Source organism: Chanodichthys erythropterus, chromosome 1, assembly GCF_024489055.1.
Source record: "Chanodichthys erythropterus isolate Z2021 chromosome 1, ASM2448905v1, whole genome shotgun sequence".
NCBI classification, from domain to species: Eukaryota; Metazoa; Chordata; class Actinopteri; order Cypriniformes; family Xenocyprididae; genus Chanodichthys; species Chanodichthys erythropterus.
This window is the reverse complement of record NC_090221.1, coordinates 37,935,512-37,948,252: the sequence shown is the minus strand read 5'-3', so window position 1 is coordinate 37,948,252 and position 12,741 is coordinate 37,935,512. Positions and strand designations below refer to the sequence as shown.

The window sequence follows — 12,741 nt, the reverse complement described above, 5'->3', positions numbered from 1 at the left end:
CAGTTAGAAGACTTCAGATTTATTCTTCCACGTTTAATGGTGGTTGACAAAACAAGGTTTCTGCCACCTTCTGGACTGGAGTGTGAATCTTTCTCTCTCATATTATTGCTGCATAATATTGCTTCAGTTTCAAGTTTTACAGTAATTAAAAGAAAATTACCTTAATAGGTTATATTATATTATTATTGTGTTTCTTTGGTCTGAGTCTGTGCCTCTCAGTTTGTCTCATTTGAGAACTGGGAGGATTTGCTTGAAGACCGAGACTGCCATCTACTGGTGATGCATTACATAAATACATGTGTGCAAGGAGGGGAAAATCATCACATTAGACATAATTCATATCTTAAAGAGGACCTATTATGACAGCTTCCGGACTCTACACGAGTTCAATGCTAGATTTGCACAAAGGCTTTTACTGAAAGATGAAGCATATCCCACTTTAAAAGCAGAAGCTGCTGTTTATTGGATTCAAACTGTAAGTACGTTTTATTGTTTGTACATGTCTTTTAAACGTATAACATTAGTTCTGTTGCTATTTTTTGGATGCATCAAGGATGTAAACAAAGACCAACGCGCTTTTGTTTCGCTAGCCAGTTAGCTAAATAAGTTAGCTTACAAACACCAACAAACTTCTATGTTCATAGACAAACAGTTGTTCATGCTATAAATGAAATGCTACCTTTACAAAAATGCGACTACTCAGTCATGTATTCAGCTACAGTAAAGCTTTAATCAGGATAAAGCTGTATATTGAAAGCTAACAAACAGCAGTGACAGAATATCTAAACACTTTGACACAAATACTAAATGAAATACCATTCATAATCATCCTTTAAAAGCCGTGATTGCGATTGACCCTCTTCACCTGGGTCTGATTCGGGCTCAATTTGATACAACAATATAGACGCCATTATTTACATTTTCACCGAAGCCACGTAACCGTTAACAACTAAAATGGTAATGGACGTGGCGTTTCCGGATGCTTCAGCGAATCACGAAGGCTCTGGATACACTGGGCCAGCTAACCAATCTGAACACATTGCATATTTTGGAGGGAGCGGCTTCATAGAAGCAGGAAGTCAAACGAGCCGTTTATATGACAATGGATACAGAAGTGTAGAATAAAGGTAAAATATATGAAAAATACTGCTTTTTTTTTTTTTTTTTTTTTTTTAATGAAGCATTAGGACATGTTAAACTGTGCCCCCAAAACACAATCAAGCCTAGAAAAAAAACACTGAACCACCCCTTTAATACTGTGATTACCTGGATGAGCCACAAATGTTTTTTTGTTTGTTTGTTTGTTTTTGTGTTTTGTGATGTTTGTTCATGAGTCTCTTGTTTGTTCTGAGCAGTTAAACTGAGCTCTGTTCTTCAGAAAAATCCTCCAGATCCTGCAGATTCTTCAGTTTTCAAGCATCTTCTGCATATTTTAACCCTTTCCAGCAGTGACTGAATGATTCCGAAATCCATCTTTTCACACTGAGGATAACAGAGGGACTCAAACTCAACTATTAAAAATCCAAGATGTTCATGTCTTTCTTTCTTCAGTTGAAAAGAAATGAAGGTTTTTGATGAAAACATTCCAGGATTACTCAGTGGACTTCAGTGGACTCCAAATGGTTGAAGGTCAAAATTACAGTTTCATTTCAGCTTCAAAGTATGGAAGCCCGTTTCCGCCACAGTCGAGTAAAAAAAAAAAAAAAAAATCTGTAAGCCATAATAATGAGAAACTTTCCCGTAATAATGATAATGATTCTAGGTGCTTGCTCAGTTTATTTAAATAAAATAAGCTGAACCAACACAAATCATTAGTTTTTTTACTTAATTGGCATTTGCACTCAATTGTATTATGTTAGATTAAATTAAATTTGCAAAATGTTAGGTTAACCTAAACCATTTGTGTTGGGACTACATGATCATTTATGTTACATTGATTGAAACTGGGCAGTGGATTTCTAGTTCCCAGCATGCTTTGCGTAGGGATAGATCGGGACAGTAAATGTTGAAATTAAGTGTATTTTTTAGTAAAGGGAAATAGCTTTTAAAGTTTGATGTTCAGTTATATTTGACATTTAAAAGTTTATGTTATGTCGATTTTTTGAGCTCACCATTATGCTGAAGTGTAGACCTTGTGGTTAGGCTGTGGGTGGCTAAATGAACTAAATCTATGTTGTTTTCAACAAGCTTTAACTGTGCTAAAGCCAGTGATGAGAAGTTCTTTATCTGATCGTTACTTGCATGCTACAAATGTTACACTTAGCATATGAAAAAGTGTTATTTTAGTTTAGATTTTATAGAAATATAAATAAATTAGTTTGAGGGCCAGCACATAATTTACAGTCTACATCAGCTTTTCCCCTCTCAAAATCATGAAACATGTATGTGTGTGTACAACAGCTAATTACAACCTAAGCACAAGCGCACATCTTCACCATGATGGTAAAAAAAAATATTTTATACGCTACAAACTCTTTTAAATGTTCAAAATTACTAAACATTAAACACTTAAACACTAACAGGTCTTTCCATTTCCTTAAAAGCGCAGAAAACGCACCAGTCTGAATTGCAATAGCACTGGTTGGATCAACAAGAATGAATTATGTTCTGGAAAAATTCACAGAATACGTCAAATGAAACTGGTGTGATCTCATTCAATTAGGATGAATTTCACTCATCAGTACAATTAACCTAGCTTAAGTTCAAATAAATCAGTTCAACTGTGTGGAAATAGGTGTCATAAATGAATTAAGTTAGACCAACAAGTTATTTTTTTGAGTGTAATGAGTATGATATAGAAATTCTACCGCAAAGTGATGATGTCTCTGATCACTACCTTGTAACTTGTGTACTGCATACTGATGATATTTGTCAAATTGCGCCGCAATATCAACTAGGCAGAACAATTCTCCCGACAACTATAGATAAATTCACAAATAAACTGCCTGATCTTCAAAAAATGGTCTTAAGACCGGTCTCGAGTACTACCACAATATTAATGTCTAAATATAGTTGTAAATTAAGGTAGTAGGTAAGATAAGGTAAAAGCACACAAATATTTGTTATAATTAAACACTTTCATTAAGAAAATTGATTAATTTGTAATTAGATGGATTGCTCTTTGAAACACATAAAGTGGGCTTAAATGGTTCCACAGTGAGTAATGGTGAAAAAAGACAATGTTTTCCCTTAAAAATGTAAGATATGCATGGAGCTTGAATATTGTTACGGTACACAGGAGGCAGACACAGATGTAAACAGGTAACTTGCGTTTATTGACACCAGTAGAGCAGAGAGCATGAAACAGGTAAGCAGAGGATAGTCAATGGATGATTAGATGATAATGATGGAGATAGTTACTGTCCTTTTCCTTTCAGATATGTACACGCTGGAGCTTGGAGATCGCTGGAGGATACTGGAGTTGACTGGAGCACACCCACACAGAAGACGAGGAACACGGAGGGAAGGAGACACGCTGGAGACAGGTAGGTATGGAGCGAGGAGTCCTTGAGGTAAGTATTAACTGAAGTATATGCAAACGAGACCGGACATGGAGTGCTGTGTGTGCTCTTTATGGTGCTGCTGATGAGTGTGGTGATGAGGTGCAGGTGGCGGTGATCAGTACTCTGGGGAAGGTGTGCGCTGGGATTGGTTGATGTTGGAACCTGACGTGTCTGTGACAGTACCCCCCCCTCCACGGCCTGCTCCTGAGGGTCGAGGACCCCGACGTCGTGGTGGTCGTCCTCTTCCCCGCGGTGCTGGTCTATCAGGGTGACTGTCGTGGAAAGTTTGGAGTAAGTTGGGACCCAGGAGCGTTCCTCGGGCCGTATCCTTCCCAGTCGACTAAGTATTCCAGCTGACCACCACGATGCCGGGAGTCCAAGATCTCATGAACCTCATATGCCGCGCCGTCCTCCAGGATGAGTGGAAGGGGGGGTTCGGCGGGAGCCACGTCAGGTCCTGTGGAGAGAGCAGAAGGGTGGTAAGGTTTGGGGAGTGAGACGTGGAAAGTGGAGTGAATGCGATACCCTTGTGGCAGCTGGAGTTGGTAAGTGACTGGGTTGACCTGGTTGATGATGGGAAACCTGGGACTCAGCTTTCTGCAGGGCAGACGCAGTCTGAAGTCCCGGGTGGACAGCCAAACCTTCTGACCGGGCTGGAAGACAGGGGTGTTGGAACGTCAAAGGTCAGCTGTCATTCTGCGTCTGCGCAGGGCTCGTTGCAGCTGATGGTGCACTGAGTCCCAGACCCTCTCGCTCTCTCGGAACCAGTAATCCACTGCCGGAACGTTAGAGGGTTCCCCGGTCCAGGGAAACAGTGGGGGTTGGTAGCCGAGTACGCACTGGAATGGTGTGAGTCTTGTAGTCGGCTGCCGGAGAGAGTTCTGGGCGTACTCGGCCCAACCCAGGAACTGCTTCCAAGAGTCCTGGTGGTCATGGCAGAAGGTACGGAGGAAGCGGCCGATCTCCTGGACCTTCCTTTCCGTCTGCCCATTCGACTGCGGATGGTATCCCGAGGTTAGGCTGACAGCCACACCTAGGAGGGAATGGAATGCCTTCCACATTCTGGAAATGAACTGGGGTCCTCTGTCTGATACTATGTCCTCTGGTATCCCGAAATACCTGAACATGTGGTTGGCAGTGGGTAATCCTCGTAGTGGAATGAGATGACAAGATTTGGAGAAACGGTCTACGATGACTAGGATGCAGGTATTTCCATCAGAAACAGGGAGGTCTGTGATGAAGTCCACTCCTAGGTGTGACCATGGTCGGTTGGGAACGGGCAGAGGAAGGAGTTTCCCAGCTGGCAGATGACAAGGACTTTTGGAGATGGCGCACTCCCGACAGCCCTGCACGTACCTTCTGACATCAGATGCCATCCCTGGCCACCAGAAGCGTTCTTTAAGCAACGAGAGGGTTTCATTGACCCCCGGGTGACCAGTGCCTAGTGACGTGTGAGCTGAGTGGATGGTTGGAGTGCGTTGTGTCCGGGTCATGTAGAGCAAGCCGGGTGGACAGCCCGGCAGAGGGTTTGTGGAGGCATTGGAGGAGGGAATGGTCTCCTCTGACCAAGTGATGGGGCTTACAATGAGTGAGCTCGGGATGATAGGCTCGGGTTCTTCTGTCTTTTCTTCTGGAGCATGGAGACGGGAAAAGTAAGTATATTTAGCCTAATAAAGTATCAAAAAGAGATTGTGACAAAATTGTTTTGGTTCTGCTCAAACTGTCAGTCAAACCTCTTAACTCCGCCCTCTGAATGCAGCGAACTGAACTTCCACAGCAGAGCAACTGAATGTCTTGCAATGGTAAATAAATATCTTGTTTTTGAATAAGTACAACGTTGTCTTTATGAAAGAAACACTAGTATGTCTATAAAGTTTTATATTTTTTATGCATTTGAGGCCTGAGACCGGCGGCGGCGGAGAGAGGGATTTGCCATCTAAGTTAGTCATAGCCAATAGCCTACAAATAGCCTTAAATAGCCTGTGCATACAGTAGTACTACATCTTTTATGTATTTTACAAACGGAAAAACTGAGCGCTCATAAGTTAACCTATGATGACGAAGCCTAATGTGATACCGTCATTTTAATGACGGACAAATTGCATATGCACATATTCACTGGTCAAAAACCCGGCGTAACTGCATTTGACTTTTAACACAAAGTGACTGAGTGATCCTCGTCAGCTAGGTAAAATATATTTCTACGAAATTTCTTCTTTGATTTGTGATGGCTATCTGCTGATACACTTAATTCATTATAATTTAACATAATCATATTATAACTTATATGGTCACACAGTATGGTTAATGTTTACGATGTTAATATGCATGTATTTGCTCGCTAGATAATTTTTTTAATCTAGTATTGTATAGGCTCCCTGCTCGTCTTCACATGTATAAACATAGTGTAAGGCCCGCCCAATGGGCCCAATGATGGTTTCCCACAGGACGGTGAAGGTTAATGCGTGTATGTCTTTTCAGCGTCTCTATTAAGTTCACTTAATTTTACTTGTTTAATCTGACTCCAATTTTAAATGATTCTTATTCTTAGGTTGTGCTTCCAATTAGAAATCACTCATTAGTTGTGCATTAATTTAGATATTCGATTATTCTGATTATCTTATATCTTCAATTATTTCGTTCACTGCAGTCCCGGTATCGCTTTAGAAGTCCTCTTCCCGGACACAAACTCGTCAGTCTGACCTTAAACATTGGATGCAGGGTAAATATCTACCTTTAAGTCGGTCACGCTCTGCTTACTCATAACAAAAAGCATAGTTTTTATATATTTACGAAAACTGCAACTTATTTAAGGCAGTGATAGTCAGAAATCGAAATGGACTTAATTGACGTGCCCTATGCTCCATCTATTAAACCTTTCGTATGAACAATCCTGAACACAGATTTGAGGTAATACCTTCGCTTTGATCTACTAGAAATAATGGATTAAGAATAATACAGAATCAACCAAATATAACATTTTATTTGTCATGTAAAAATATATCATGCCAATTACATTACAATTAGACAATTAGAATAAATAGTTAATGCATAAAATCAGTTGAAATGCATATACACGCACAGTGGTGGACTAGTGTTTGAAGACACTTGTCCGTCACTGCGTGGGGCGGGTCTCTGATTACAGAAAATCCCCCCTGACTGCTTTGCTTTTTACCTTTTATACCAGAACCAGAACAAAAGGATTGTAAATGTTTATTACACCAACACCTGTTTTGGGGGAGAGAAGAAGAGACACCACCCAAAAAGAGGACAGAATTTGGTCCCACTTTATATTAAGTGGCCTTAACTACTATGTACTTACATCAAAAACTAAGTACAATGTACTTATTGGGTTCATATTGAATTGCAAAACACTTTTGCTGCTATTGAGGTGGGATACGGGTAAGGATAGGGAAAGCTTTGCTGGTATGGGTAGGTTTAAGGGTAGGGGTTAGGTGTAAGGGATGGGTCAACAGTGTAATTATAAATGTAATTACAGAAATTAATTACAGATGTAATTACATGCAGGTGTTTTTAAAATCTAAGTACAATGCAAAAACATATATGTACACAATAAGTGCACTGTATCAAATGATTAATTTAAATGTAAGGCCACTTAATATAAAGTGGGTCCCAGAATTTTCCTTAGTTATCAGTCTTCTTCATTATACTAGTGACTGCTGTGAAATTGAGACCATTTTACCAATCGCACTGAGACATTTAAAATGAAATCAACCGGTTTGTGTTGGGTGGAGCAGCTGAGAGGACTATATAAGAGAGAGTCCTGTGAAGGTTCTTCAAAGATCTCTTCTGCTCTCGTCAGTGAAACAGCAGCGTCTTCTACAACATCTTCTGGTGAGGTGACGATTTATTCATCTGGAGAAAATCTAGACAACAATTATAATTATACAAATGTAATAATTATAATTAATTTAAACAATTATATTTCAAAGTAAGAAAAGACTAAGTATGAAAGTATAAAAAAATTTTAAATTGTAAAAAAAAGTAAATAAAATAAAATAAAAACTGCTATTGCATTAATACATTTGAAGTGCTTATATCATTAAATCTAAAAACATGTTATTTCATAAAAGAGATTGGTGAGTCAAGAAATACAATTATATGCATGTCAGACTTATAAATAAAATGATAACTACAGAATTGATATAAATTCCTAATCATATTGCAAAAGCAATAATTAACTATAGTTTTTGTGTTTGTTTTTTTCTTTAGCGCCACAAATACGGAAGAAAACAAAATGGCAAATGCACAGCCAATAACCAAGCTCGATGTCTCCACCTGTAAGGATGAAGAGCAAAAATTCTCAGCTCAAGGTTATCAGTTCATCAATGTTAACCTCAATCAAGGTGCTGGTGGAAACCAGATCTTTCTTTGGTTCAAGAAAGAGTGTGGCAACAGACCAGTGACCAGGATCGAGTTCTCACTCAATGCAGCGATGAAACCTGGTCTGGCTGATGCTGGGTATGAATCAAGAACCATCATCTACCTGTGGGTGAAGAGAGAGAAGACCAGCTACATACAAGAGATCGCAGCAACTGTTGACTTCACTTCTGACAAGCACATGTTTGAACTGGGCTACACTCGTGTGTGTGAAGACACCAATCGGAACGCTGGTGGAAACTACGTCTTCATCTGGTATCGCCGCACAACCGATAAGAGCAAGGCTCTCACTGATCTCAACATATCCACCTCCCACGAGGAGGAATCAAAGCTTCAGAACAAAGGCTATAAAAAGATCAGTGTTGATCTCAATACAGGAACCAAAGGAAAATATGTGTACCCATGGTACAAGAAAGAGCCCAGCCAACATAGCATGGTGGGGCCCAGATGGGTGTCAGTTCATCTGGGCTAACCCATGTGGGGCCTACATGGAAACCGTGGACAAAAATGTCTGGGCCCCAGTTAGAAAGCCCAGGTGACACCCATCTGGGCCCCACCATGCTATGTTGGCTGGGAGGGAGATGAATCGATCCAGGCCATGGTCTGCTGATCAACTCTGAGGCCTGGAAAGAGTATCCACAAGCTGGAATCAACTTTATCGAGAAAAATCTGAATGAGGGCAATAAAGGCTGGATAATGTACATCGCCTACAAGTAAAATCCCAGAATCATGCTGCCATCACAGGATCTTCTTCAGTTTCTCATTATTAGATCTATATGGCTATAACTATAAGCATATCTGTCTCTAATGCATGATTTCAATGTCAATCTTTAAAGCACATTGTGACTGTGGCTGTTGTGCTACACTCAACCACACATTTCATTTGGCCTCTGTGTTTATGATGAAATGAATTATGAAATAAAGTCAACTTTAACCACAACAAACACTTTAGAGAGGTTTTTGGTGAGGTCTTTGGTCTCATCTGTACATTATACTGCATGTCAATACGTTTTGTACACAAGGCTTTCAAACTTTGGCTGCAACGCTCCAATGGGGAAACCAACCAGTAATCGGCCACCACCAACTGGCCGCTCTGCAGGATTGTTAAATCTTGTAATTATTTAGATGTGGAACAAAATCCTGGGCCCCTATCTTTGGAAATTATGATTCCATCATCCCAGTTGACCAGAGCCGGTGCATTTATGCTACATTTACAACAAGCTGGGTTCCCTCAGCTGTTAGCTGGGATAGCACCGTGGCCAATCGTGTTACTATCTCAACCACTACAACAACAACCATTGTGCCCTCTACAGTTTCCACCCCAGTCCCTTCAATTGAGCTGGCAACCTTTGCAACAAGAATGGTTCATTCGCTCACAGTTAATTCAACCACTGTATCAGATACAATGGCAAGTGAATTTATTGGAGTTAATATGTCACTTAGTGTAGAAATGTCCTTTACTGTAATATGTCTGTATCGCCCACCCTCGGCAAAAGTAGATATTTATACTGAATTGAAGACCCTTCTAACACATTGTGACATTAACAAGGAAGTTATCCTTCTAGGAGATTTCAATGTAAATTGGGACAACAAAAGGTGATGAAAAATGATGAAAAAGATCACAGATCATTTTGGTTTTACACAAATCATTGATGACCCTACTAGAATAACAAGTCGTTCTAAAACACAAATAGATTTGGTGTTCTCAAACAAACCAGAAAGAATAGTTAAATTATTTTTAACTGGACTGTCAGATCATAACGCAATCTTTATATCCAGAAAACTTACTAAGAAACGATTTAATCACAAGAGTTATAATACTAAACAAAATCAAGAACAACATTTATTTACAGCTTTGAATAACCTTGACTGACTTTGTGTAATGACCTTGATAAATGCTGTGATCTCTTATATTCCTCAGTTAAAGATGTTTGTACACACTTTTTAAAAAGGGGAAATTATAAAAAGCGAGTTTATTCCTTGCCCTGGATTAATAGTGAATGCAAACAACTCATGGTACACAGAGATAAACTACTTAAAAAAGCTCTAAAATCAGGCCTAACTACTGATAGATTAAAATTTGCCTCAGCGAGAAACAAGGTTACTCGAGCTCTACGAATGGCAAAAGCAAACCTTTTTATGGCCGTGATAGAAGGTGCAAAAGGAAATTGTAAATTAGTCTGGAAAAATATTAATAAATTGATTGGCAAACAAACAAAACATACTGTAAAAGGCCTTGAACTTAAATTCAATAATGAATTGGTATCTGAGCCTGTTGTCCGCGCAACTAGATTAAATGAATATTTTCTAAATACTATAAATGAAATTACACAACTTTTTGTAAAACCTTCTAACACTCAAATTATATGTAATGATGGACCTCTAACCAATGATTTAGATGGTAATGTCTTACTTCAGTCTGTAGTAAGGCTTGATATTAAAGGAATTGAAGAAAAAGAAGTGTTGAATATAATCTCCACATTAAGAAACTCTAGGGCAAGGGATGAATTTGGTTTTGATACTAATTTTCTGAAGCGTTTTAAAACCAGTTTTTTGTGCCCTATCACTCATTTAATTAATTTATCAATATCACAGGCAGTTGTTCCACTGAAATGGAAGGTGGCAAAAGTAATTCCCATCTGTAAATATGGCAATAAAATAGACACCTCTAATTATAGGCCTATTAGTATTTTACCTGTTATTTCAAAGATTGCAGAAAAATGGGTGGCCAAATCAATTACAGAACACCTCAATAGTGACATTCCACCCTTACACCCAATGCAATTTGGCTTTCGATCTTGCCATTCAACTGAAACGGCTGTCTGTGTTTTTGTTGAAAAGTTTAAATTTTATCTAGATAGAAATAGTTGTGTTGCTGCTGTTTTTATAGATTTTAAACGGGCATTTGATACAGTGAACCACCTTAAACTTCTTACCAGACTTTCTGCATTTAACTTTACTGATCACACAATTAAGTGGATACAGTCTTACTTAACAGATAGAAAGCAGGTATGTGATAGTAAGTCGCCATACCTGGATTATTCAGTAGGTGTCCCCCAAGGGTCAATTTTGGGCCCACTACTGTTCTCACTTTATGTCAATGAATTACCTAATGTATGTAAAAATGTAGACACTATTATGTACGCTGATGATGCAGTAATTTTTACATATTTTTACAAATGTTTGCAGCTTTAGATGATCTACAGAACTGGTTAATTGATTCTTGTCTTTCCTTGAATGTTAAAAAGACTGTTTCCATGTTCTTCTCTAAACCAACAACATCATTAGCTCCAGCAAGGGTTTACCTGGGAGGACAAGAACTACAAAACGTTGAAGTATTTAAATATCTTGGGGTCTATTTAGATTCAAAACTGTCCTTTCAAAAGCATGTTAAAAACATTATAAAAATAATCAATTTAAATATAATGAATTTTAAACACATTAGAGCATCTTTGACAGACAGAGCAGCAATCACTTTCCTGCACTCAATGGTTCTGTCTCATATTGAGTACTGCATTACCAGCTGGTCATATGCCGGTTCTTCTGTTATTAGACCTGTTGAATCATGCTACAAAAGGGCATTGAAAATTTTGGATAAGAAGCCTTTTTCTCACCACCACTGTAACATTCTTGATAAATATAGTTTTTTAAGTTTCTCAAATTTTTAAATATTTAAATCTGCTTGTTTGATCTATAAAGTTATTCACAATTTGGCTCCTCCCCCATTGAGTGAGTTTATCCAACAGAAATCTCTTAGTGGCTCTGGTTTACGAGTAACGCGAGCCACTGTTAGAGGTGACTGTGAGCCCCCATTTAGACGTACATCCTTTTCTCAAAATGTTTTGTCATTTCAGGGCTCAAGGCTCTGGAACAGCATCCCACTCTCTGTGAGGGAATGTACAACTTTTATTACTTTTAAAACACAATTGAAACAGTGGTTGAGAGAGACCCAAACATGCGATCATATGTGAACTGCATTCTAATAAGTTGAGTTGGTAAGACGGGCCTGTGCAATATTTATATTTTATCACTACTTTTCTTTCTTTCTTAGATTCAGTGCAATACAGATGAACTGTAAATTATTTATTTTCTTTTCTTCTAATTAACTTGTTGCTGTTCTATTGTGTATTTTAATATTGACTGTTGTATTAGCGTGTCTGTGTTGTCTTACTGTGTTGTGTATACAGTTTTTTTTCCTTCTTTTCTTTCTTTTTATGTGTAACACTTACCTGCCATGGGGTCTGCAGATGGAAATTAGCTTAAGGCTATAATCTGGAATATTTACATTGTCTTAATGTTCATTAATATGCATTTCCCCTGCTCCAGGAGTTTGATCATCAGCAACACTCCAGCTGCTGTTGTGAAGTTCATCACTGTTGCTAGAGTTTATCCGGTTTTATTATAGTCAATACTCATTTATTCTGATCATGTAATTACTCCTGTCAGTGTGTTTCAACCCACAACCCTCTCACAGTCTTTCCTCTCTTTAGTTCTGCGTCACGCTGAGCACTATTGAGTGTTTGTACTGGAATAATTAATGCAAATAGCAATGCAAATAATACTAATAAATTGTGTTAAAAAATCTGGGGTAAGAAAAGAACCATTTACACTTTATATTTTTTTTCTGACTCCACTGTCAGATATTTATTTTAAGCACAAACTCACTTCATTCTGATACATTCAATTTTGCTTCTCCAGTAAATACATCTCGATTTAAGAATTTTTGTATATTTGTACTGGATAACCAGACAAAAATACATATTTTCCTCAGTGTTTTTGTGGTGAAACATGACCTGCACTTGTTTTGTGTGTGTGTGTGTGTGTGTGTGTGTATCAG

At 38.5% G+C, this 12,741-nt stretch overlaps 1 protein-coding gene across 1 annotated transcript; it reads left to right on the top strand.

The window, feature by feature from the left end:
- Window positions 1–381: 381 nt before the first annotated feature.
- Window positions 382–8,376, top strand: LOC137036154 (uncharacterized). The gene is made up of 2 exons (XM_067410211.1): window positions 382–475; window positions 7,737–8,376. Exon 2 carries the CDS (start codon window positions 7,762–7,764, stop codon window positions 8,374–8,376), a length of 615 nt encoding a protein of 204 aa, XP_067266312.1. The 5' UTR covers window positions 382–475; window positions 7,737–7,761.
- The last annotated feature ends 4,365 nt before the right edge of the window (window positions 8,377–12,741 follow it).

Excerpts from the sequence above, each read along its gene's own strand:
- LOC137036154 (XM_067410211.1), top strand. The coding sequence starts at position 7,762 with ATGGCAAATGCACAGCCAATAACCAAGCTCGATGTCTCCACCTGTAAG.